The sequence below is a fragment of the Populus trichocarpa genome, chromosome 18 (assembly GCF_000002775.5).
Source record: "Populus trichocarpa isolate Nisqually-1 chromosome 18, P.trichocarpa_v4.1, whole genome shotgun sequence".
Lineage (NCBI taxonomy): Eukaryota > Viridiplantae > Streptophyta > Magnoliopsida > Malpighiales > Salicaceae > Populus > Populus trichocarpa.
The window spans coordinates 15,739,737-15,766,819 of NC_037302.2; the positions used below are offsets into that span (position 1 = coordinate 15,739,737).

At 36.1% G+C, this 27,083-nt stretch overlaps 1 protein-coding gene across 9 annotated transcripts; it reads right to left on the reverse strand.

The window, feature by feature from the left end:
• Positions 1-15,384: 15,384 nt before the first annotated feature.
• Positions 15,385-21,703, reverse strand: LOC112323276 (probable disease resistance protein At4g27220). Of its 9 annotated transcripts, XM_052449233.1 has the most exons (7): positions 21,361-21,703; positions 17,763-21,034; positions 17,574-17,647; positions 16,846-16,959; positions 16,555-16,678; positions 16,073-16,175; positions 15,385-15,913 (listed from the first exon to the last, which is right to left on the reverse strand). In XM_052449233.1, exons 2-3 carry the CDS (start codon positions 21,009-21,011, stop codon positions 17,615-17,617), a joined length of 3,282 nt encoding a protein of 1,093 aa, XP_052305193.1. In that variant the 5' UTR covers positions 21,012-21,034; positions 21,361-21,703; the 3' UTR covers positions 15,385-15,913; positions 16,073-16,175; positions 16,555-16,678; positions 16,846-16,959; positions 17,574-17,614. The 9 variants fall into 9 exon arrangements, with proteins under 9 accessions (XP_052305193.1, XP_024445455.1, XP_052305192.1 ...); XM_024589687.2 differs by lacking the exon at positions 16,846-16,959 and having other exon boundaries at positions 16,555-16,694; XM_052449232.1 differs by having other exon boundaries at positions 16,555-16,959.
• Positions 21,704-27,083: the final 5,380 nt, after the last annotated feature.

Consider the following 27,083-nt stretch of genomic DNA (forward strand, 5'->3'; position numbering starts at 1 on the left):
GGCAACATGGGTAATTCAAATTTGAGACTAATTTCATGATCATCCTTACAACAAGCAATATATAGTTAGGTAAAGTTTATTTGTTGTGATTATTCAAGTAATAAAGGATTGTATACCCAAGATAAAGTTGTAAATTACTAGCTAGTAATCATTTGGGAATTTCGCTGTGTGGCTTAGACCATGACCATCATGACTCTTTGCTATGGATATTGCTCTTAAGTACTGTTTGATAATACTTTAAAATCTAATATCACGATCCTTCTGTGTATCTTATTATCAGAAGGTATAGTTTATAGTTTTTCAAAGATTACAATCATAACTAAATCCCATACGAAGACCTATTTGACGAGAAAAAAAGAGTTAAAGTAGCACGTATATACGCACTTGACTAAGATTCTGTACAATGCCTTGTTACTGAATTTTTCTTCGTACTTGGACAAGGAACAGAGAGGATTGCGATTCCTTTATCTTCAACCTTTTTTTAGCAAGCTGTGACTCTCAATTATGGATGGTTAATTCTTTTTTTTTTTTTAATTTTTCTTGCAATGCCATCAACGACCGTGATGGTTCACAGAAATCAAACTTGGTTTTGAATTTGATAAATTAGTTTGAAGATTTTCAAAGATCTAGGGAGCCAAGATATGCCTCAGACCCACTGAATTGAATGCATCGCCAACTTTTGGTGAGCATTATAAATGTATATAATGATGAACGTATGAGAGTCAATCGTGTTGCTAGTTTGAAAATAGATAGAGATGGGTGGGGTGCATTCATTGTTCTTGATAATAACCTAGATGTAAGAATTTCTCTAAATTAAAACTTCAAATATGTATATCTTTCATGCTTGCTGATGAAATTATATAATTCTTTTCAATTTGATTTTATTTGTAACCGGATTTTGTATTTCTTTCTTTTTAATATTTTTTTTTGGAGTTTTTTCAAATCAAATTGTAAAAAATTAAATGCTATAAAATTAATAGGTCAAAACTAAAGTTGTTGAGAGATAAGAATTTTGAAATGTATCGAGGGACATTTTTTTTAAAAAAAAATCCAAGAGGAACATATGTTTGTCCTCATTTCCATTATAAACAAATGCTTGTCCTAATTATCTTTATTTTTTTTTTGTTATAAATCATTAACCAAATACTATTTAAGAGATTGCATAAACTTTAAGGATTGTGAATTTTGGGATGTCTTTACTTAGTTTAGGTACACATGCTCATAAAATGGAGGAAAAGATACATGTATTTACCATCTTAAATTAGTATTTAACACCCGCCCCCCCCCCCCCCCCCCCCCCCCAAAATAAAGCTTTCTTTCCTAATTAAACTTCACCATCTAACCTACCTCTCTCTTTTTTATTATGATTTTCAAAAATAAAATAAAGGAAAAGTATATTGAATTGAGAAAAGCTCTAAGTTATAATTTTTTTTAAAAAATATATTACACATAAAGTTTTAAATGACAATTTGTTAAAGTTTTTTTTGTTATTACAACACAACGGAGTGTCTTGTACATTAAAGATAGAAGCACAGCTAGAAAAAAAGTTTAGAAGTAAAGAATTACAAGTCTAGTCTGATCTGTTTTAAATTGTGAAGACCCCTGCTTTCTACTTTCAAAATGGCTACTACAAAATCAGTAGGAGTGATCAAGGCCCCCCACTTCATGAACACCAAATTCATCGATTCTCTTTACAATAGGAGGTTGAATATATGAACAAACTCAATTCATGGAATTTGAGGATGTAAATTATTATTACAATTCAAACCTGATGCAAAATCCTACATATTTAGAAAGTAAAATATGCAGCTGTAAAATATCAGTTATCAGAAATCTTTCCCAACTTTTACCTACAAAAGATAACGACAAGAAGGTTTTGAACAAACACCGAGACAATCCATTCATTGTGTAACACCAAAACTAACATAGAAGGTACCATACATGGCTTGTAGAATATTACAGAGAGGTCAAAATCTGTGGCCTTAAGAGGAGCATCCCCCGCAACGTACACTATGAAACAATAAGTTGTCAGGCTTAGGATCTCTATGCATGAGACCAAGTGAATGACAAGCCTCAGAAACCCCAAAGATAGTCATGATCAACTTTGCAGCCTGCCTATCACTATAAGCAGAACAGAGGGCATAACTGAAATAGCGTAAGAGTGATTCAGAATATGCTCTCTCCAATATTTATTAATTAAGAGGCTTGTCCTCACCATCCTCCTACAAAAAGATCATCAAGTAATTAAAAGCCATAAGCTTCGAAGCCAATCAAATTCTCATTAAAAATCCAATCTTTAGAAAGACAAGAGTCGTCCACTTTTACATGAATATAGCAGACAAATTAAAAAAAATTCGGACAAAATAATAAAAAACAGAGGAACCAAGAAGAGAAGGAAGTTCTCAAGGTTGGGATGATTACAACAAAATGAGGAGGGGTGTAAAGGTCTTGAGAAAATCTTGTGGATGAATTGGCTACATTGTGTTGTTGCTCTCCAAATGCTTCAAATGTCTTCGTCTTGCTTCCTTACTTGTGGGTCAAATCTAATACACACACATCAATCATTAAGTGGTCGTGGTCAAGGCTAGTTCATTTAAATTCAATAAAAAGGCAGAGAGAGATTGAGAGAGAGGAATTGAAACACGATGTTTACGCATAATTCAATATTAAATTAAGGGCAGTGTCATCTCTTACCAATAAAACTTTACTAAGGGTAAAAGGACATCCTTAGCGTTAGGATGCTTCCACTCCATTGAATCTCACCATTGTTTTGGATGTATAATCTTTCTTCTAAGAGAAAGGGGAGGAGATGGCCGGTCGTTTTCAAGCAATGGAATACATATCGGTATCCTCTTTAGCTTCTGACATTCCCATGATAAATTCAATATTGCTTTCTTATTCACTGAATTCAAGATTCTTTAAACGTTACAATACTTCCTCTTTATATAGCAGTAGAGGTAGAATATTTTTTCTTGGTTAATATATCGGCAAGTTGTTCTTGAGACCGAACATGAAGGACTTCGATAATTTTTTCTTCTAACTTTTCTTTGATGAAATGTCTATCCGCCTCAACATGTTTAGTTCTATCATGTTGGACGGGGTTATGGGCGATATCGCATGCCGCCTTACTATCACAATATAATTTCATAGCATTTGTCTGCTCAACAAGCAATTCCTGCATCAGATTCCTGATCCATAATAACTCGCAAATTGCTTTGGCCATCCCCCTGTATTCGGCTTCGGCTGATGATCTAGCCACTACTTCTTGTTTCTTACTTCGTCAAGTGACCAAATTCCCCCCCACGAATGTAAAATATCCGGATGTAGATCGTCGATCCTCTATTGACCCAGACCAGTCAGCATCGGTGTACCCTTCAATTTTTAAGTTTTCTCCTTTCTTAAACAGAATTTCTTTTCCTGGAGATGATTTCAGGTACCTTAAGACCCGAGTAACAACCTTCATGTGTTCTTCGCTTGGGGAGTGCATGAATTGACTGATCACACTTCAAACGTACGCCAAGTCAGGTCTGGTATGTGCGAGATACATTAATCTCCCCACCAGTCTCTGATATCTCTCTTTATTTGTATGGATTTGTTGTGGATGTATACATAGTTTCAGATTTTCTTCTATAGGAGTACTGACTAGGCTACATGCTGTCATACCTGTTTCTTTCAATAAATCCAAGGCATACTTTCGTTGAGACAGAAATATTCCTTCTTTCGATCTTGATACTTCAATGCCAAGGAAGTATTTTAAATGGCCAAGAGACTTCATTTCGAATTCCTGAGCAAGGTGAATTTGTAATGCTTCTTTTTTCTCAGGATCATTTCCAGTAACTATCATATCATCAACGTATACAATGAGAGCTGTGATTGCCCTTTTATTCCCTTTTAAGAAAAGGGTATGATCTGAGTTGCTTTGTTTGTATCCAATAGATTTCATAAATTTGGTGAACCTTCCAAACCATGCTTTAGGAGATTGCTTCAACCCATATAGGGATTTCCTTAGTCTGCATACCTGTGTGCTTCCTTGGGTTTGCAACATACATCCAGGAGGTAATTCCATATATACTTCTTCTTGGAGATCCCCATGCAAGAATGCATTTTTTACATCAAATTGGTATAGGGGCCAGTCAAGGTTCACAGCTAGAGATATTAGGATCCATACAGTATTGATTTTAGCCATTGGTGCAAAAGTTTCTGTATAATCAATCCCGTAAGTTTGAGTGTATCCTTTGGCAACCAACCTTGCTTTAAATCTTTCAATGGTACCATCCATTTAATGTTTAATGGTAAACACTCACCTGCATCCAACTGGTACTTTTCCTATGGGTAAGTCAACCACTTCCTATGTTGAATTTTTTTGAAGAGACCTCATTTCTTCATTCATAGCTTCTTTCCATTTAGGATCTTTCAGAGCTTCCTGCACACTATTAGGTATAGATATAGCAAATAATTGTTTCACAAAAGTTTTATTTTCCTTTGACAGCCTATGATAGGATACAAAATTATTCATAGGGTAATGTGGTTTAGAAGTGAAGAGTGGTTCATAGTCATTTCTGGGTTTTCCTTGTGTAGTTCTATGCGGTAGAATTTTAAGTTGAGTTTCAGAACTTACCTGAGGTTCGGACATAGATTCAAACTCAGAAATAACTTGTTCTGTTGGCACATTATGCATGGGGAAAGCTGATGACCGAGATTCTGATTGCCTTGCTACTTCTGTCTGGTCTTCAGTATATGGTTGCGGCTCCAGTTGTATCATCTCTTATGACTGAGGCTCGGTGTAATATTTTTCACTTATAGCATCCAAGTGATACATGTTGTATTTGGGAGCTTGCAAGTTACCTTGGTTGTCCTCGTCATTGATCCTTTCAGAAGTGGAGTAATACATTTTATCTTCATGAAATAAGACATCAAGAGTAACATATAGTTTATGGGTTGGAGGATGGTAACACCGGTAACCTTTTTGGTGTTGAGCATAACCAACAAAGACACATTTGATTGCCTGAGGTTCCAGCTTGTTTCTTAATGGCTTGTGGAGATGAACAAATGATGTACATCCAAAAAATTTTGGTGGTAGATTCGACACAGTAGGTGATTTTATGGCATCATGAAGCACACTTAATGGAGTCTGAAACTGTAGGGTACTTGAGGGTAGTCTGTTGATGAGGTATGTTGTTGCTGTAATGACTTCCCCCCAGTATCTAGTTGGCATATGAGCTCCAAACAAGAAAGCCCGAACAACTTCAAGAAGCTGGCGGTTCTTGCGCTCTGCCACCCCATTTTGCTGAGGGGTGTAAGGACATGTAGTTTGATGAGTAATCCCATGGTCAACTAGATATTGTTTCAGTTCTTGGCTGATAAATTCTCCACCATTGTCACTACGCAGAACCTGTATATTAGAGTTATATTGTGTGGCTATCATTTTGTGAAATTGTTTGAATAATAAGCCAACTTCGCTTTTGGATTTCATTAAACAAATCCAAGTCACACGGGTGTGATCATCAATAAAGGATATAAACCACCGTTTATCACTGAGAGATAAGTTCTTTGCTGGACCCCAAACATCTAAATGGATGACCATAAAAAGTGTTGGACTTTTATTTATGCTTATTTGAAATGGCACATGATGGCTTTTAGCCAATTCACACACTTCACATTTAAAGTCTGAGTTAGACAGTTTAATAAAGAGTTTTGGCAACAACTTCTTTAAGTATCCAAAAGATGAGTGTCCTAGGCATTTATGCCACAACCAAACCTCAGAGTCTGCAGATTTATTTGCTGAGAGTGCTTGAGTCAACTGATGAGAGCTTTCTGATGTTAATTCTAGATAATAGAGGTTCCCCCGCCTAGTACCATAGCCAATTGTCTTCTGAGTTTGAATGTCCTTAAAAACACAAAGGTTATGCCAAAAAATCACAATACATTGCAGGGTATGAGTTATTTGAGCCACAGATAGTAGGTTGTGATTAAGAATTGGAACAGCTAATACAGAATCCAAGTTTAATTGTTTAGTGAGGGTGACAGAACCTTCCCCAACAACATGTGAAGGTGTACCATTTGCTGTGGATATAATATGCTGTTCAGAAGGTTTTAAAGATTGAAGACATAGATTGTCAAAGGTCATGTGGTCAGTAGCTCCAGAATCAATTATCCATTCATTACTATTTCTAGTAGAGGAAGTATGAAGGACCTTACCAGATGTTGTGATTAATGTTGAATCGTCTTTAGGTGCAATGGTGAGTTCTGCTACTGTACCAGATGTTGTGACCAAGGCTGAGTTGTTCAGAGGTGTGCATGCGGTGGTGTGTTCTGCAACAGCTGCTAATGCATGAGTGTTTGATCTATGATTTCGTTTTTGTGGTGCTTTGGCAGGATACCACCATTCTGGATATCCAATTAATTCATAGCATTTTAGCTTTGTGTGACCAGTCTCACCACAATGAGTGCAAACGTATTCTGTTTTGGCTTTTCCAATCTCGTAGCTGTTATTCTGAGGTCTTGCTGTCCGATTGATAGGTCCTGTATTGGTTGATCGGTATGTTCTAGGCTTGGCTCGTCGTGCCATCATCGTAGATGATTCATCAAGATCGGTTTCATTGTTCAGAGTAATTCTGCGAACAGCATCACGACGTACGTATGCATAGGCTTCTTCAAGATCTAACACTGGATCTTTTCTAAGAATCTCTCCTTGTATTTGCTCAAATTCAGCATCCAATCCATTCAAGAAGATATGTACCCGTAATCTTTCAACAGATTTTCTATAGGTAATGACATCTTCAGGATCTTTCATTATAGTTCTATCACGATGATCAAGTTCTTGGAAGATTTCCACAAGATCACCATAGTATATTGACAACGGGCGTCCCATCTGTTTCAAGGAGAAGGCTTTCTGATTTAATGAGAACAATTGTGTTTTATCTGCTCCATCATAAAATGCTTTGGATAAAGCATTCCAGATCTCTTGTGCAGTGCGTAGTCGGATGTATCTCTTCATTATGTCTGGTGATATAGAGGTTAACAGCCATCCCTTAACCTTTTGATTTTCGGCATACCATTTTGCATAAGATGCATCTGAATCTTAGGGGGGGGGGTTGTGTTTTGCCCATAATATATTCAAGTTTCTCTCTTCCTGCAATTTGCATTTCCATAATCTGTGACCATACATCATAGTTAACTTCAGTAAGAATAACACTGGTTATGAATCATGTGTTTTCGGTTTGAACATGAATAACTGGGGTGGCTTCTGTATGGTTATTCATCATGATGCAAGGTTTCAAGAATATGAGCAAGACTAAAAAATCAGAGGATGTGGTGAACCTGACGTGAAACAGAGAGAGGCTATGGAATTAGTATCAAGAATATGGTTTCAAGAAAGCTAGTTCTTGAAGACAGATGAGTGTATCCAAAAGAACAACTTGCAGGAATAAGTCAGATTATCAAGAAGATGAAGGTCAGTTGTATTTAAGAAGATCAAGAAGATGAAGGTTTTTTTAAGCTGATGAATAAGATAGAGATTTTTTTGAGAGACAGATGAAGAAGATAAAGAAGGCGGATGAAGTAGTGTTTTACGTAGAAGAAAGAGAGAAGTAATTCAGTAGTGTTTTAAGAGATACCAAGCTCTAATACCATGATAAATTCAATATTGCTTTCTTATTCACTGAATTCAAGATTCTTTAAATGTTACAATACTTCCTCTTTATATAGCAGTAGAGGTAGAACATTACTAACTAATCTATCCCTTAACTTTACGGAAACAATTCCTATTTTTACGCTAGTATTATTAACATACTTAAATATAATAGTAAATGAAGAAATATATATATTATTATTATTATTATTATTATTAAGGCTTGAATATCTTGAATCTTCAACATCCCATACATCAATTCTTTCGACAGAATCACAAACCAGTTTTGCACTAGAAATGCTTTTCAATTCTCGTAAATATCTCAATCTCAGGATTCTTGACTTTGGAAGAATGAATTTGGTGATGGAATAAGAGCTTCTGCTCTTTTTTCATCATCTGTTGTTCCTATTATCTTCTCCATTTTCTCACAATGCATAACTCTAATCTCTTCCAGGTTTACGAGGTTTGGCAGCATGCCCAGAGGTAATATCCCACTTGGAAACTTCCTTTTATCACATCCATTCATTCTAAGATACCTCAAGTTGGATAGATATTCCATGCCTTGAGGCATCTTTATAAGTGTAATAAAACAAAGATCTCTTCAATGCCCTGAGCTTTTTTAATGACGGTACTTCCCATAAGTTCTCACACCTTTTGAGCAATAATGCAGTGAGACTCATCAAATCAGAAACAGAATCAGGTAATTTTTCAATATTTGTACGTGACAGATCAAGAACCTTTAGCCCATGCAATTGCTCGAAAAAAGAACTTGTAATAAATTGCAAGTGTTTATTATTTCATAACAGTAGAGTTGAGAGACTGAAACACCTTGGTGAATGGCTAAAAGGAATTTCTTTAACTTGGTTATGGGTTAGTGAAACTCTCGTAAGATTCTCTGTCCACTCCTCTGCATCCAGAAAATCTTTTAATTGTGCACCTGCTTTAGCAATGACTTGAGAGTTCTCTTGCAGTATTTGGATAGCCATGTCCCTAATCAAGTCATGCATCTTGACACAGCTATGATCACCATACGTTTTAGCACCTTCCAGTAAGCAGACATTTTCAAGTGTATTAAGCATTGAATGACCTTTGTCAAATTCTACCACCCTACTGTTGAACCCTTTTATCACTCCCTCATCAATCAGATACCTTACCAAATCCTTCCTAGGGTTAAGTCTTCAGGAAATACTGCACAATACAAGAAACATCGTTGCAGATCTGAATCACTTAGGTGGGTATAACTACATCTCAATATGTAGAATACCTTAGGTTCCATATCTTCTTTCCTAACTTTTGATTCCTTCAATTCATGCAATGCATTTCTACACTCGCATATGTCAACCACTCCCCTCACGGTTTCGGCCATTGTTATAATTCCTAGAGGCAAACCAGCACATTCCCTTGCCACAAATTTTTCAATTTGTTCCACTTCTGGAGGAAGTAATGTGTCATGTCCAAGCTTATCCATGAACAAAGTCCAAGCTTCTTGGCTTGAAATAGGCTCCACTTTGATTATCTTTTGGTAGAGGATCCGCTGACAAATTCCAAACATCGAGAGTTTGCCAACTAGAAAACAAAAACGGAAAATGGAATGCGACTTGGTGAAGAAATCTGTAATTTACAAAGAAGAAGAAACAAAAGGCAAAATAATGTTGCCATACTTGAGATGATGACGAGTAAGATGACAATCGATCTCAATGTGTTTAGTTCGTTCATGAAAAACTGAGTTTTGAACAATCTGAATAAAACTCTAATTGTCACAATATATAGGAGTAGGATGAGAAAGAGAGACTCTCATATTCACAAGTAACCAACATAACCAAACAATCTCTTTGATAGTAGATGTTAGAACACAATATTCTACTTCGGTTGAAGATTAAGAAACAATAAATTGTTTCTTGCTCTTCCAAGAAATAAGAGAATCATTTAAAAAGATACAGAAATCAGTAACAGACTTGCGATATGTGGAATCATTGTCATGACTAACATCAGAGTATACACACAGCTCCAAGAAAGAGGTGGATGGAAGTAAAAGACTTTGAAAGACTATGTTCCAAAAATATTGTAAAATACGAAGAACAACTGCCTAATGAACAATAATAGGAGACACAACAAACTAACTAACTAACAATATGAACAACATATACAATATATGGACGAGTAATAATGAGATATACCAAGCTCCTAATAATAGTACGGTATAAAGTAGAATCTGACAAAGGTAAACCATCAGAAGAAGAATATCTTGCGTTAACCTCAATGAGAGTATCTATAGTCTTATTATCAGTAAGTCTAGCCTGCTCAAGAATATTTGCAACATATTTTGACTGAGAAATAAGATAACCTCTGGGTGAGTAAGCTACCTCAATACCTAAGAAATATTGAAGATAACCCAAATTCTTCATTTCAAACTATCTAGCCAACTCTATCTTCAAAACTTAAATACAATCAATGTCGACATCACCAATAATAATCATGTCATCAACATATAAAGACAAAATGATATGACTTGCATCATTGAACTTAATAAAAATAGCAGAATCATGACTATTATAAACAAATCCAAGAGAAGAGATCACAATAAAAAATTTCTTAAACCAAGCATGAGATGCTTGTTTGAGACATGTAATGTTTTTTTGAGCTTACAAACATACCTAGAGTTATGTAAAACACCAGGAGGGGGCACTATATAAACTTCTTCTTGAAGATCTCCATTCAAGAAGGTATTTTTAACATCAAGTTGAGAGATATGCCATCGACGAACTGAAGCTACAATAATAAGAATATGAATAGTAGTCATTTTTGCAACAAGGGTAAATGTCTCCTTATAATTCATACCATAGTGTTGAGAGTATCCTTTAGCAACCAACCTAGCTTTGTATCGCTCAATAGACCCATCATAATTAGTCTTAATCTTGTACATCCAACGACAACCAATAGTATTCCCAGGTACCTATGGAATGCTTAATAGAATTGTTAATCCAAGTAATAATCTTTGCATTGTTTGCTTCTTATGCATCTATCAAGACATCATACCCCTCATTAGTATTTCTAGGTATTACATAAGTTCCTCTAACATATCCCCACATCTTTTTACCCTTAAGAAAATTTCTCATTACATAACTTCAATATAAATAGTTCTTTCCATCCAACCTCACATTCACATACTAAAGCGAATCATCTCTTTCAATAGCCATAATCAACAAATAAAGAAAACTAGAATACAAAAGAAGCGAAAAAACAAAATACTAGATTGCATAAACTAAAAAATTATCTTCTCGAAGTTATACAATCACTCCAATTTTTTTTTTTTTGCAAAAAAAGAACGCAAATACTAAATTACAGAAACTGAAAGGAAGATGAAATACCAAATTTACAGAAATAAAATGTAAATACTAAATTGCAGAAATTAAAGGGAAGATGAAATACCAAATTGTTGAACTGAAGAGAAGACGAAATACCAAATTTGTAGAAATGAAACAACTATCACACTAAATTAGATCCTCCAAAGCTGTATTTGAGATTAAGACTCGTTCTATGAAATCATGTTCTAATACCATGTTAAACAACTCAAATTAAACAAAGAGAAATAAGAACATAAGAGAGGAGGAGACTAGAGTTTCATTATTCACTTTATTCTGAAGTTATTATTTTAACCTAAATACAAAGAGATTATATATAGGCTAAACTAAAAATACTATTCTACCCTTAATAAATAAAATAAAATAAATATATTTCTTAACAGTATAGCCCATGCATGGAAAAGAATGCTAAGGAAGAAAATCCAAGAGTTTTATTAGTTCAATTAGTAATTTAAGTAATACAATTTTAAAAAATATAACAACAAGAAATAACTGACAATAAAAAAAACATTCTTTAAGCCTATTCGAATTATGAAACAACTCAATGTTGAATGACAAAACTGAAAAATATTATCTTGGTTAAACCAGGTTAACTCGCAAACTTTACGACTACAAACATAATATTTGAATAATCTCATAGAAAAAATGCATAAAAAAGCTTGAGAATCAATTCTTAATAATTCAAATGAGAACATAACAACATCATAAAAAAAAAAAAGAAGATGAATCTCAATCTCTATCAAATAAAATGTTGAAGAGAGAAAATTAAGAAAGAAGTATAAAAAAACTCGATCTAAAACTACTTAGGTTTAGATGTAAAATCTCTAACCTAGCCATGATATCAGGATAACCATTTTAAAAAGAAAATTAAATAAAATTATAAAGCTCAAGCATCAAACAATTCAATGTTGAAGGTAAAAAAAAAGGATTCATTTAAAAAAGCAATGGAAAAAAATCTGAGTCAACCCAAGTTAACCCACGAACCCTACGACCAAGGTTGTTAAAAACGCATTTTTGACACGGCACGGAAAATGCAAAATAAACTCGTATCGTAAAAACGTATCGTAAAATCGTAAGGAATTTTAAAATACATTAAAAAAATAAAAAATTCATGCTTCAAATAAAAAATCATACAAAGTTTGGTAGTCTTGTTACTTATTTCTAGAGCAATAACTTTATAGGCAGTATATATGTGCAATTCACTCATTGAATAATTGAAGATGCATGCACTTACTCAAAGTTAAATCGCATCAAGCAAGCTGAAAGTAATAAATTCTACTATGGTTTGGAAGAAAACCAAGTTGCATATAAAGTAGAGATAGGTGAACAGAGAAAAATCAATGAATCAAACAAACTTTCAATTTTAATGGATATGCATTAAATCCAAAATTCTAGAAACTAGAACCAGTAACACAAAACATCTCAATACTTTTCAAGAATCAGATTCAGACTTCAATTCCCAATGTAAGCTGCTATTAGATAGATGAGAGCTATAAAACACATCGGTGACTTGATTAATGTGAACACAACAGCTAGACTATGGAAAAAGCATAAAAACAAACGCAGGACAAAATCCTATTGTAAACAAGTCTCAACATACATCCAAAACGTTTTCATAAATGGAATAACTCACTCTCACACCAGGATAAACCCAGCTTAGTAGAAGAATTGCAAGGAATTGGCATATCATTCATCAAATGCTCTTAGACAGAAAGGTAATGAAAGAGGACACAGAACATGACACTTGCCAACACCTAGTGTGTATTTCTTACATTCTCTGTCTAGCAGAAGCTTTCCTCCTTTTTCTGAGAAAGATGCATAATACAAAAGAGTATACTTACTTAGGTTAAGCAGTTCCTGTTATTAACCTTTCCAGTTGATCTAACCTTTTCACCTTCATAATGCCAAAGAGAACTTGGAAACTGAAAAATACACAAAGCATGGATGTTGCAGTGGCTGGTACCTAGAAAAGATAACACATTTAAACAAATGAAGTGGCAGGCAAGCCAACTATAATTCTAGACATGCTAAAATGCCATAAATGCACGAGTTCACTGATTTTTTTTTTTGCTATGCATGCAAATTCAGTATTTTCTAAATGCAGAAACAACATTGATGGTGAAAATATTAAAGATAAGGATCTTGTTCAAGCTTCTTGACAAAAAATCACAACCAAGGTAAATTACTCATTCACAATTTATATAAGTTCTCGACATGATTAGAAACATGTTTCATGTTTTGAAGCAACTAACATGCAAAATTTTAACAGAAGCATAGTTCAAATATGTCAAACCATGAATAGTGCATTCAGTGATAAATGAGGAAATATTAACATTGCGTTCAATGAAACCTAAATGAAAGATAAAAAAGAATACGATGAGCATGATTTCCCCAAAGTCATAAGACAGATTAACTCACACTCCCTACTGTCTTATGAACAGCTGCAACACGCTTGAATGCCCTCTCAGCCTCTAGAGTTCGAACTCGAAGCTTCAAATCACCTTGCTCGTGCAATGTAGGGTTGATTGCTAAGTAACAACTAACAAGTATGGATGTGGCTGCAGGTGAGTGGAGAGTGGAGAGTGAAATCGATTTCTTAATCTGCTGCGATTTGGGGAAAGGGGAAAGGGCAAGGAAAAGAGGAAGGGTGGAGTGTCGGGCAGGGAGTGGGGAATGGAAAGGGGAGTGCTGACTCAGCACTCAGCAGTCAGCGGGCAGTGGGGAATGGAAATGGCGTGAAATTGGTCCGATTTCAGCGAATTTAACGAGTTGGATCGATTTTACGCGAGTTTGACCGGGTTTGACCGATTTTACTGGTTTTTGAGTTTTTAACCCGATTTAACACGTTTTTAAGTTTTGACTCGTAAAATCATACGATTTTACGAGTTAAAACGCGTTTTTGATAACCATGCCTACGACCATGAGCATATGATTAAGATAACCTAATAGAAAAAGAAGGAAAACAAAGTATAAGGATCAATTTTCAATTAACCAAATGTTGAAGGATGAAATTGAGATAAATCAATTTGAGAAAAAAAAAAGACCAAAAAAAAGTCAGTTCGCTTCAACCTTTGAAACTGGTGACTCTAGTCATGAACCTGGACTAACCCCATAGCAACAGAAAAAAAATATAAGTCAACTTAGGTTAACTCATAAACCCTATGATCACAAGCACATAATCGAGATAACCCAATATAAAGGAAAGGGGAAGAAAGGCAGGAAAACCAATTTCAAATAAATTAAATGTTGAAGGATGAAATTAAAATAAATTATTATAACAAAAGATCAAAAAAACACAAGTCAACCCATACTAACCTTTGAAAACTAGTGATTCTAGTTATAAACTCAAGACTAATCCCATATAAGGCAATATGTAAAACAACTAAAGCAAAACTCTAAAAAAGGTAAAAAAACTAGCTTTAAAAAAAGGAAAAAAAAACAAGTAAACTCGAACACCTTTTAAACTCGTTACCCGTGAAATCCTTGACTTGGGTTCAATGAAGAAGCCTAATTCCTAACTAATTTAATTTTGAATGATAAAATCATGAAAAAAATGTTAGTATAGAAATATGCCAAAGGGAAAAAAGATGGAAATAGAAAAAAAATATGGATTAAATTTGATAGAAAAAAAAACTTATGGAGGATGAATTTGAAAAAGTCTAAAAAACAATCACAAATAGAATAAATAACAATCAAAAGAACGAGGATCAAATTTGAAAGATTTTTAAAAAATAAAAAGGGGGTGAAATTGAAACAAAATTTTAATGTTATAGTTTCTTCAAAATAAAAAAATTATAATCAAAATAATAAGGATCAAATTTGAAAGATTAAAAAAATAATTGGGGGTGAAATTGAAAAAAAATAATTGTAATTTCATGGCTTATTCAAAATTTTAAAAATAGTAATAAAAAGGACATGAACCAAATGTGAAGGAAATAGAAGTTGAAGGGGTTGGTCTGAAATTTTTAAAGGGGCTAGCACTAATTTCGAGGATGAGAGAGAGAATGAGTGAAAACAAATCTAGTAACACCAAACTAGAGACGCTTCTGGTACACACGTTGCCTCATCGTGAGGGGGCATCAAGAGCTTCCAAATGTCACGATCATAAGATAGTATTTGGTAACCAAACAAGCCCACACATGCAGTCTATGCTAGGGCTTACGTAGCACATAAAAATAGGATATTTTAATAATATTTATATATATCAATTACAATAATGCCACCGAATAACCTTCAAATTAATAATAAAACCAAAGTAAAATAACAAAAAAAACCCTTATAAGCTCTTAGTAATATGTATTAAATTGTGTGGGGGTTAAATTAGTAATTTTATTGTGCAATAAAAAACCAATTTTAGCCCCGTATAATTTGTAAAATATAATTATATAACGGTGAAAATTCAAAGCAATTTGTCTTTAATGCCTTCAAAGGTTTAAAGGCCAAGGGTAATTTCATCATTAAAGTGTTACAAGGAATAGTGTTTTGTGTCCTGATACACAAATACCCCCCTCCTTTTTCTTTTTTTGTTATTATTTCTCTCAAAAGAGCTGCTCCGTGGATACAGGCAATAAGTAGGTGTTTTCAAATCCATTATGCATTGTGTGGCCATCGTCAATTGTTGCTTGCCTGCTTCTCATTCCTTCAATATTTCAATTATTCCATCATCAATCAAATGATCTAGCAACGCTAAAGCATCTCCCGGATTAGTTTTGCTTCTCATGGTTCTTCTCCAGATTATTCCATTGCCACTGTCATCAACACAGCAATTCGCCAGGATTTCTGTAAGCCAATTATATTGCAGGCTTGCTGAACATAAACAATGCTCATGTAACCATCACCATCTTTGTCAGTGAATGAGAAAGTCAAGAGCACGGTTGCGCCAAAGAACTGAATCAATTGCTCCAATGTTATCATCATCAACCTGCCAAAAACCCACAAGGAACTTGTTCAATCTCTACTCGTTTGATTGGTCGAAAACAGAACAGCTTAAGAAAAATCAACTCCAAGCAGCATGTACATGCACTGCAAAAGGTACTCGGAAGCAATATCTGAGCATTCTTAAGCAGCTATACTAACAAACCTGCGATGGTAAGCTTCAGCAGCGAGTATAAACTGAATTTGGAGAGAGTGAGAGAGAGTGCCATAGTATTGGTCCTATGCCCGCATCTCCGCTGTTGCATATTCTGAAGGTTAAGAGAATGCATCAGAACCACTAGTAGATACAAGTATGCTAAGAGTTGATCTTAAAGCAAGACCATGTAGTTAGGAACTGTCTTAGTCCCTTTAAAGGAAATTCCAGAAAGAAAACTTGGATGCCTTTTCATAAAACAAATCATGCATAAATCACACAAACAAATGATTCCTAGTCGAAATTCAGTTAGCTTAGGTATGGTTCACACTTCACAATGAACCACAGGAATCATTTAGTAATTTGAATATATATGGGAGAGAGGGAGAAAAGGAGAGCGATGATAAGAAATAAGAGGAAAAAATGGGTTAGAAGGATAAAATCACATGAAGGTTTCGGTTAAAGTAAGGTCATGTCGTGAGTTATAAGCTTACCGCTTAGCTTGGCCTTCACTTTTCTCCAAGCATACATCTCCACTGAGATAGGTCCCATTCTACTGATTAGCTCAATTGCCTTGCAATATTTTTGCAGGAACTCCATCGCCATATTCGTATCGGTCTGCACCGTATGACAGCTAATTTACCAGTTATAAAGGCATGTGAAGAAAAGTATATGATGAAGACCAGCAAAACAACAGAAAGGGCTTGAAAAAAGCGAAGACAATAAGGTCATATCCCAATCACGAATCGGGCACAAAGACAAATATAAAACAGAAGATCAAATACCATGGTGTCCTTAGGAGAACATATGAAAGGGGGGAGACTTGTACAAACGAGAAGCTGAAGGAAACAGACAACAGAGATACAAGAGTACTTGTACAAACCAGGTTCGCATGTAAACTAACCACCACAAAGAAAAGAAATGAATGAGTGAAGGTGGAGAGGGCTTACATCAAATTTGATTGGCATTTCACTGAACAGTTCAAAATGGTTACTGCAGAATCAGTAAGCACATTCCCATGCAGTTCATGAACTCCAAACAAAGAAAAGAAAATCAGATTTGTCATAGCACTAAATCTACAAGAAATATGATGGTTTTAGCATATGCTGCATAATTAAGAATCATACATGGCAACCTTAGCATCCTTGGCACCAGGATGCTTCCACTCCTCTACTGTCTGCCACCATTTTTTGGTTTTATATAGATATTTCGAAGAGAAGGGGGAGGAGATGGCTGGCCATTTTCAAGCATATCAGTTTCAGACAATCCTACCATTCTTTTGGATAAATAATCATTTTTTTTAAAGAGAAGGAGGAGGAGATAGCCAGAGAGAAAAATTCAAACATTGTAGAGATAGCCAATCGAATCCTAATTTAAAATCCCATTTTAAAAAGACAAAGAATATAGTAGAAAAACTAAAAGTTTTCCTATAAATAATAAATAAACTAAAAGAAGTTTCAAGGTTGGGATGATAGCAACAAAATGAGGAGGAGAGTAAAGGTCTTGAGAAAACCTTGTAGATGAATTGGCCAGAATTGTAGCTCTCTAAACGTTTCACTTGTCTTCGTCTTGCTTCCTTACTTGTGGCTGGAATATAATATGCAGACATCAATCATTAAATGGTTGTGGTCGAGGCTAATTCATTAAAATTAAATTAAAGGTAGACAAAGAGATTGAGAGAGAAAGAGGAATTAAAACATACTTGAGAAAACTCTACAAAGGGACAGAGGACATCCTTAGCGTTAGGATGCTCCCACTCCACCATTGACTTCCACCATTCTTTTGGATGTACTTTGATTTTTTCAAGAGAAGGGGGAGGAGATGGCTGGCCATTTTCAAGTAATGGAAGACAAATTGGGAACCTCTTTAGCTTCTGACAATTTATTACTTCAATTGCTTTGAGAGAATCGCAGATCAATTCTGCACTGCAAATGCTTTTCAATTCTGGTAAGTCAGACAAGTACAAAATTCTTAACTTGGGGAGTTTGAATTCGTTGTTGCTGCTTTTTTCACCCATAACCCCTTCTTCATCTGATCTCGTTCCACCTATTATCTCCTCCATTTTCTCACAATGCTTAACTCTAATCTCTTCCAGGTTTACGAGGCTTGGCAGCAAGACAAGAGGAAATAACTTCTTCATGCTCTTACAACCAGAACAATTAAACCTTTTAAGACCAGAAAATATACTGTTATACGATGGAGATGGAAGTGTAGCAGAGCAGAACCAAGAAGATAAAACCAAGCTCTCCATGCTATTGCAATTCAAAATGGAGATGACCTCCAATTCAATTGAACACTTCTTTAGAGAGAAAACATCACACAAACTAGTTGCATCATCACACTTTTCAATGATCAGTTCTTGAATATCATTTGGGAACCAGACCTGAAAATCTCCATCTCTGTTGACACTCAAATTACCCAACCCAACTGTCTTATTACTACAATATGTTCTTACATCGTACTCCTTGAATTGTCCTACAAAAATTTTGTATTTGCTTAGTGCTTGGTTCTTCTCCCGAGATTTGAGAAACTCCACATAGTCAGAGTGACCTTCAAAATGGCATTCCAAAGTTCCCAACTTCCTCAAGCATCCTACTTCCTTTCCTTTAACTGTTACTGGAACACAAATTAACTCCACCTCTAGCACAAAGACTTGCAAGTGAGAGAGTTTAGGTAATATCCCACTAGGAAACTTCTTGTTACCACATCCATTCATTCTAAGACACCTCAGGTTGGATAGAAATTCCATGCCTTGAGGCATCTTTTTAAGTGCCTGAGTACTAGAGAGATCTAACCTCTTTAGTTCCCCGAGATTTTTTAATGATGGTACATGCCTTAACCTCTTACAATTTGAGAGCAGCAATGAAGTGAGTTTGACCAAATCAGAGACAGAATTAGGCAATTTTTCAATATTTGTGTGAGACAGATCAAGGATGTTGAGCCCATGCAATTTCTTGAAAAATGAATCTGCCACAAATCGCAACCTGTAATTATGACATAGCAATAAGATTGACAGATTCAGACACCTTGGTGAATGGCAGAAAGGAATTTCTTCAATTTGGTTATGCATTAATGAAACTGTTGTAAGATTCTCTGTCCACTCCTCTGCATCCGGTAATTCTTTCAGTTGTGCACCTGCTTTGACCATGCCTTGAGAGTCTTCTTCTACTATTTGGATGGCCATGTCCCTAATCAAGTCATGCATCTTGACACATCTACCATCATTAATTATTTCCAATAAACAGACATTTTCAAGTCTATTAAGCATCGAATGACCTTTGTCAAATTCTGCCTCCCTGCTCTTCTGCCCTTTTATCACTCCCTCGTCAATGAAATAAGCTATCAAATAGTCTTTAGGGATCACAAAGTTTTCAGGAAATAATGCACAGTACAAAAAACATCGTTGCAAAGCTGAATCATTTAGGCGGGTATAACTAAATCTCAGAGTCCGGAACACCTTTTTCATGTCATCTTGTCCAACTCTTGATTGTCTCATGTCCTCTAAAGCATTCTTCCACTCGTGTGTGTCATCCACCCCCTTCATGCATCTAGCCATTGTTATAATTCCTAGCGGCAAACAATCACACTCCCTGGTGATGTGTTTTGCAATTCGTTCCACTTTTGGAGAAAGTGGAATGTCATATTCAAATTTCTTTGTGAACAAAGTCCAAGCTTCTTCGTCAGAAAGTGGCTTCACTTTGATTTTGTGCTGGCAAGTCATCTGATGACAAACCTTTTCTGATCGAGTAGTTATAATCAGCTTACATCCTTTCAACGGGACAGGAATTCCCACTTCGTGTAGCTCAAAAGAGTTCCACAAATCATCTAAAATGAGAATCCATTTTTGTTTCTTTATTAGTTCTTTTGACAATTTGACAGCTCTGTGCAACTCCTCCTTTTCATTGAAATGTTTTAAACCTATACGTCTTGCGATACTGTGCTGCAATCTTTTAATGCTAAAATCACGAGACACGATCACCCAATAAACATGTTGACAAATGTCTGGTCTTTTTAGAAGCTCATTATAGATATGCTTCAGCATTGCAGTTTTACCAACTCCCCCCATCCCATAAATACCAATGGTTGAGACTTTATCTTCCATTAACCAGGACCATACCACGTTCCCATTCTCTACAAATGCTCGACCCACTAACGTTGTAGAGTTAGTGGGTAATGGATCTCCTCTAGTCTCACTTGTGTTGTATGTAAGGTCTTCAGAAGAGCTAGCTCCTGTGCCAGGCTGCACTAATCTTCCACTATTATTCACCACATCCTCCTCCTCTGGTTCTATTCTCACTCTAACCATGTTCCGCACATCATCCATAATCACATCATTGTTTACTGGTGGAAAATATATTTGATCACAATATCTTCCAAGCCCAAGACACAATAGATCAGTTGGTTGGGATGAATCTCCTCGAGGCTGATCAGCTTGATTAATTGATGACCTCTCATGAGAGCTACCTCTCTCCCGATGCTGCACTTGTTCTGTTCCAGATATAATCTCAAAAGCATCACGCGGAAGCTCTTTAGGAGAACTACTTACCAACACAAGCTCGATCTCGTTATCAATGATGCTATCCATCCAATCTTCGAGTGTTCCAGGGTAAAAAGCTTCTCCTTGTTGTGCCATTTCTACACGTATCACTTCACTGTTCTGTTCTTGCGCAGAAGCTGCAATTGCATTGGTGACCTCGTTATTGCTTGAGCCTGCTACAGTTTTAAGGGTTTTTTCTGGAGGTCCATCAATTGTTGCTAGGGCTGCATCCTGAACTTCTTCTGGAACATCTTTACAAATTTTAACACCACGCCCTCTCATCCCTGACAAATGGCATTTGATCCTCGAAATGGAAGTGTCCTTGGCAAATAAATGCCCACAAAACTTACACCTCATGCTACCGTCATTCATATCTTCAACATGCTCCCAAAATGGACCTTTTGGGAGAACCATTTTCTCCTTTCTCTTCAGTGGCCCTGCAGAGGAGAAAAACAACAAATTCATTTATTCGGAGACAATTATAAAATAAGGAGTGCATTCCATGGAAGACAATCAGATAAATCTCCGAAACAGGACTAGGCTATTTTAATGAAGGAGTAATTAAGACACCTATTCAATAAGCTATTTTAATTTCTACAATAAACAATGAAGTGAAAATAAATTATGCTTGTCATGCACTCGTTCATAAGAAAGAATTGTAGTCTCGATCAGTAATTAAAAGACACAAAAATACAAGTACAAAGAATTAAAATGGAGTATACGAAACAAGTTTGTGCAAGGAAATTACGTAGTTAAAGTTTACCTGGCGCTGCAAATGATCTGAAGAATAGAAAAGGCGGGGAGGCTGCAAATCTTAGTGGGGGAAAGGAAGCTGATACATGGAGCAGCGGAAGGATTCAAATACTTGAAAGACAATTGCAAGAAGGTGTTCTAGGAAAGGACTCCATCAAATGCCAACTGCTACTAAGACCACACAAAAATAAAATGAAAATTGCAAGTATTTTTAGATGGGTGAATGGTGAAGATTAGTCAAAGAGTGGGTCAGATGTCCCTTTCTTGATTTTGTTATTTTAATATCATTGATTCCTTTCTCTTGAACCTGCAGCAAAAAAGAAAAAAGAAAGAGAGAAACTGCAATTCCTCATTTCAGATGGGCATCCTTTGACATGTTGAGAGATTATACTATAGACAATTATCACTACGTACTGCCTTTATTAATTAGTGCAAGATTTACATATGGTAAATGGATAAAATCTTCTCATTTTCCTGTGAATAACTGTCCATATAATTTCACTTACACAATTCAATAAATCTTAGCCCCCAGACTTTCACAATCATACAAGTGGCAGTGTGCTATTAACATTGGAGATTTGCTGCATTAAAGCTACGGCTTACCTTTCTTCATGTTATTTTCCTCTCTTATCAAGGTCCCAGGCTCAACAACTATAACAATTTATGGAACTGCATTCCAGATCCAAACTACCTCACAAAAAAATTGTCAAGAATGTTGGGTTGGGTCTGACGTTAGTCAAACCTAGTTGTCATTGGGTTTGACAATGTACTGAGCCCCGATATACTAGGTCTGGTGTCAGCCAAAACTCAAATGCTTTTGGGATTGGTAGTGTGCTCAGCCCTGAGCATATTAGGGTTGGCAGGAAGCCAAGCCCTTGGCACGCCCATGGAAATATGCATCCTCCCTTGAAATGCCCAAGTGAATGACTATCCCCCATTGACACACCCAAGGGAATGAGGTAATGTGGGTTTGACAAAAATCTCAGACCCAAGACACTTGGACTTGACATTCAGCCAAGTTTAAGGAAATGTGAGTCGGACAATTATGTCAGGCCCAAGACAATTGAACTTGGTATTCAACCAAGTCCAAGGTAACATGGAGGCACTTGGACTTGACAATGCACTAAGTCCAACGCATTTGGACTCAGTAGAAAGTCAAGTCTAAGACAACATAAGACTAGCAAACATGCCAGACCCAAGACACTTTGACTTAACAGGCAATCCTTGGGCACGTCCAAGGGAATTACCATCCTTCCTTGGGTCTACCCTCAAGAAAGAACTTAGCCTTCATGAGCTTAACTACATTTGACCTATCATATTCTCATCGAACTTTAGTATAAATGTAAGGGATATTTATCCTTTATTAAAAACTATCAAGGTAAGATTACACTTTTAGGTGTAGAAAAGTCCTTCAAGAACCCACCATATTCCCATGAAACATTAATACGAATGTAAGGGATATTTATCCCTCATTAAATGCTATCAGGGTAATTACACTGCAGGTTCTCCTCTTCATAAAAGAACAAAACTCATGGGCTATAAATACACCATGAGACCTTCAGAAAAAAGGTTTTATAATCTTTATTCTATACTGCATATATATATTTTCAGAGTATCTTTCTCTAGAATATTATTATATGTTTCTCTCTCTAAAAAGATACTTATTTAAGCATCGAAGAGTCCCCACCTCCACTAAAGAAAACCTTTTGTATGTACTAGTTGTAAGTTACCTTGGCTAGGGAGAATGAATGAGATTACTAGAACCAAATGATTAACCGATTATCCAATTCGGGAGCCTTATTCCTAGGCTAGTTGAATTTTTAGGACTTCATCGGTTGTGTCGTCTATGGGAAACTAATCAAAAAGCCATTGGTTTCTTTCTAAAACTTGTTTTTAGTATTTCTATGTCATTTCATGGCACACAACCAATGCCCATCTCGGCTAGGATGTGAGACAAATCAACTTGTTGTCGTGGACACTCATACCCACTAAGAGTTTCAACAACTCACTAGTCAATTATAACTCCTCACCTAGGCTGTGTTGACAACTCGAGGGCAAAATCAGACTTTATCACCCTGACAAATGTTAACACCCTTAAAACATATAATACCTTAGTGTAAGGGCCACCAGCTGCACCAAGAGCTCATAGACGATTGCACTACCTAGAGGAGACAAGACATAATAACATTCATGAAAGTTCCTCAAAAGATCACTCTCGTCATTGTCACACCCATGCACAAAGCAAATACTCTGAATGTACTCCCCCTAGTTACTATAGGTTGGACACCGATCACCTTAACCACCATTCTACACAAAGCTTTCTGACCTCCCAAAAGCCCAACAGACAAAGAGCTAGGATACAGTCTATGCATGAGCATACCTAAGGAATGTTTATAGCCCCCATCAGTAGAGAGTTTCTCCCTTGTCCAAACACATATTGAACACTCAACTCCCTAAGAATTACTTTTCCATGAATATGATTTTGGACAACTATTGTCACACCCGAACATCACAACAATCTTTAAAAACTTTATATGGAAAAAGAATAGATATCTGATATCTTGTTCTTAGGGGAAAGGTCTAGTTTAAGGAGTACCTAGTATTATAATCACTAGAAACCCTAACTGGTTAATAGAGATTCTATGGTACATGATTAGTTACAAAAAAATATATACTATCACCCCTTAAGCTTCTTACCCGAAGCAGACTGCATTGCTGATCTTGTCTTAAATTGCTAAGAGTTTGTTTTTATTCTATTTTTATGGTATTCTTATAATATTCCTGACTCTAGTGTCGGTGAATATTTGCCTATGAATATTTCTGACTCTAGCGTTAATAAATATCACGTAACCCAAAAGGTACGATATTCCTGACTCTGACACCAATGAATAAATCCGCAAAATTTGGATTAAAAGAAAAGAAAACTATTTTATTTATTTATTTATTATTATTATCCCTTTTTAGAAAAGAAAAAAAAAGAAAGATTGATTGCATATCAGATTCGCATTTCACAGTACGAGTTGCGCTGGACCCAAGCCAGTGACTCGGTTAGCTGAAACAACATATATGCATTAATTATTCGCGCATACGTTGCACAATACACATGTAATTAAAAATGGAAGGGGAGGGAACGAAAAACTTGGTTTGTAGGCGTTGCTGGAGGCGAAGACCGGGAACAATATTGGCTTTGGATGACGCCCTTCTACTCTTTCTTCTCTCTTTTTTTTTTGCCTTCTCCTTCTCTCGTCTTTCTCTTGCTTTGTGCTTTTTTTTTCTCTTAGTTTTTCTCCTCTCTTTTCTCTGTTTCCCCCCCTTCGGGCACGGTCTATAAGATCCCACATCGAAAGCGAGTGTCCAGAGCCAGGGCCTTATAAGTGGTGCTGGTTGCTAACATGTTGTACGCGTTTTGGGCCATGCGTGACTACCAAGAACAAAACCGTGAGGGGGACCTGGGTGGAAGCTCTGGAATTGGGTGGACTGGGAGGCCCAAAGAGGACAATATATAGCATGTTGGGCCAGGCCGTTACATTTGGTATCAGAGCCGAGGACGGCTCGTCTTAAGATGGGGGGATTGTAAGATCCCACATCGAAAGCGAGCGTCCAGAGCCAGGGCCTTATAAGTGGTGCTGGTTGCTAACATGTTGTACGCGTTTTGGGGCCATGCGTGGCTACCAAGAACAAAACCGTGAGGGGAACCTGGGTGGAAACCCTGGAATTGGGTGGACTAGGAGGCCCAAAGCGGACAATATACAGCATGTTGGGCCAGGCCGTTACACGGTCCTTCACTGGTTTTTTATAGGGCCAACCACGAGGTGGTTTTTTAGTACACCTCTTCCTTCCTGGGAGAAGGATAAGTTTTGTTGGGGTGTTAGTTTCTTGTAGGGACTTGGACACCAATAATCCTTCCACGGTTAGACTATTGGTGATGAGTTTTGATACAGACTTTAACGGCATGTCGTGGGTTGAGGGAGGCATGATTGACTTGGGATTTGTGGAAGACCATTTGGTCTCTATTTTGCCCGGATTGAACTGATATAGTATAGGCAAGCAACATTTCCTTTTTTTTTTTTGCAAGTGGCTTTCTATGTTTCCAAAGAAAGAAGATGAAGAAATAAGAAATGTGAAACGATGTCATTTTGGGCTGAGGCGGTCATTCTTCAATTCAACCACTGAAATTCTGTCATCTTGCAATGAAGCCTTCATTCATGGAAACTTCTTCTTTTTTTTAATTTCGCCCCTGGATAAATTGCAATTGGACCCCTACATTTTGGTGCCATTTACAAAATGGTTATTGGTTTCTAATTTAATCAATTCAGTTCTTAATTGACCCTTCAACTTTTAATTCTTTCAAAATTACCCCTAGAAAAATTACTTAACCCCCCTATAGTGCCCCCTTATTCACTTTGGTCATTAGACTTTAATTTCTTGCAATTTTGACCCCAATCAGCCCTAAATTTTTATATTTCTTCAATTAAGCCCTTAATTTCATTAATTAAACTAATTCGAAGCTTAATTAAGTTCTCAAACTTATCAATTCTTCAATTAAGCTCCCAATTTCATTAATTAAACTAATTCAAAGTTTAATTAAGCCCCCAAACTTATCAATTCTTTCAATTTCTACCAAAATTGACTCCTAAATTTATAATTTCATCTTGATTAGTCTTCAAAACTTCCAATTTGTGTTGTTTTGACCCAAACTTAAAATTATTCTTCATTCATTTTTATTCATTTTTTTTAACCAATATATGTTGTAAAAAATTAGGGTATCCAAAGACAACATCTTAATGCCACCTCCATGATATGTTTTCTCTTAACAGCATCTCCCATACATATCACTCAGGTCACCTTAGTATGTATAATCCTTGATAAGAATATAAATTTCTTAAATATGAATGATTTATTCAAAATAACTTTTCATTTTCTCCAGGTGATCCCTAAGAGCGATAGCCTCATCAATCTCCAAGGGATGGATGTGATCTTCTCGGTGCTATATGCATCAATCTTCAAGGGATATGTATGATTTCCCCAGTGCTATATGCACCACTCTTCAAGGGATATATATGATCTCTCCAATGCTATATGCATCAATCTCCAAGGGATGGATGTAGTCTTCCTAATGCTATATGCATCAATCTTCAAAGGATAGATATGATATTCCCAATGCTATATGCACAACTCTCCAAGAAATGGATGTGATATTCTTAGTGCTATATGCATCAATCTCCAATGGATGGATGTAGTCTTTCTAGTGCTATATGCATCAATCTTCAAAGGATATATGTGATATTCCCAATGCTATATGCACAACTCTCCAAGAAATGGATGTGATATTCTTAGTGCTATATGCATCACTCTTTAAGGGATAGACACGGTCTCCCCAGTGCTATATACACCACTCTCCAAGGGATAAACACGGTCTCCCCAGTGCTATATGCACTACTTTCCAAGGGATATATATGATCTTCTCAGTGTTGTACGCACCACTCTCCAAAGGATGAATGTAGGCTCCTTAATGTTAGATGCATCAATCTTCAAAGGATGGATGTAGTCTTTCTAATGCTATATGCATCAATCTCTAAGGGATGGATTTGGTTTCCCTAGTGCAAATTGTAATATCATGTAAACACCACTCTTAGTTAGGGGCTTTTAAGCCTAGGGGTGAGCCAAAAAAACCGAGAAACTGATTAAACCGAGAAAACAGAGAAAAAAATAACCAAAAAATCGAACCAAAAA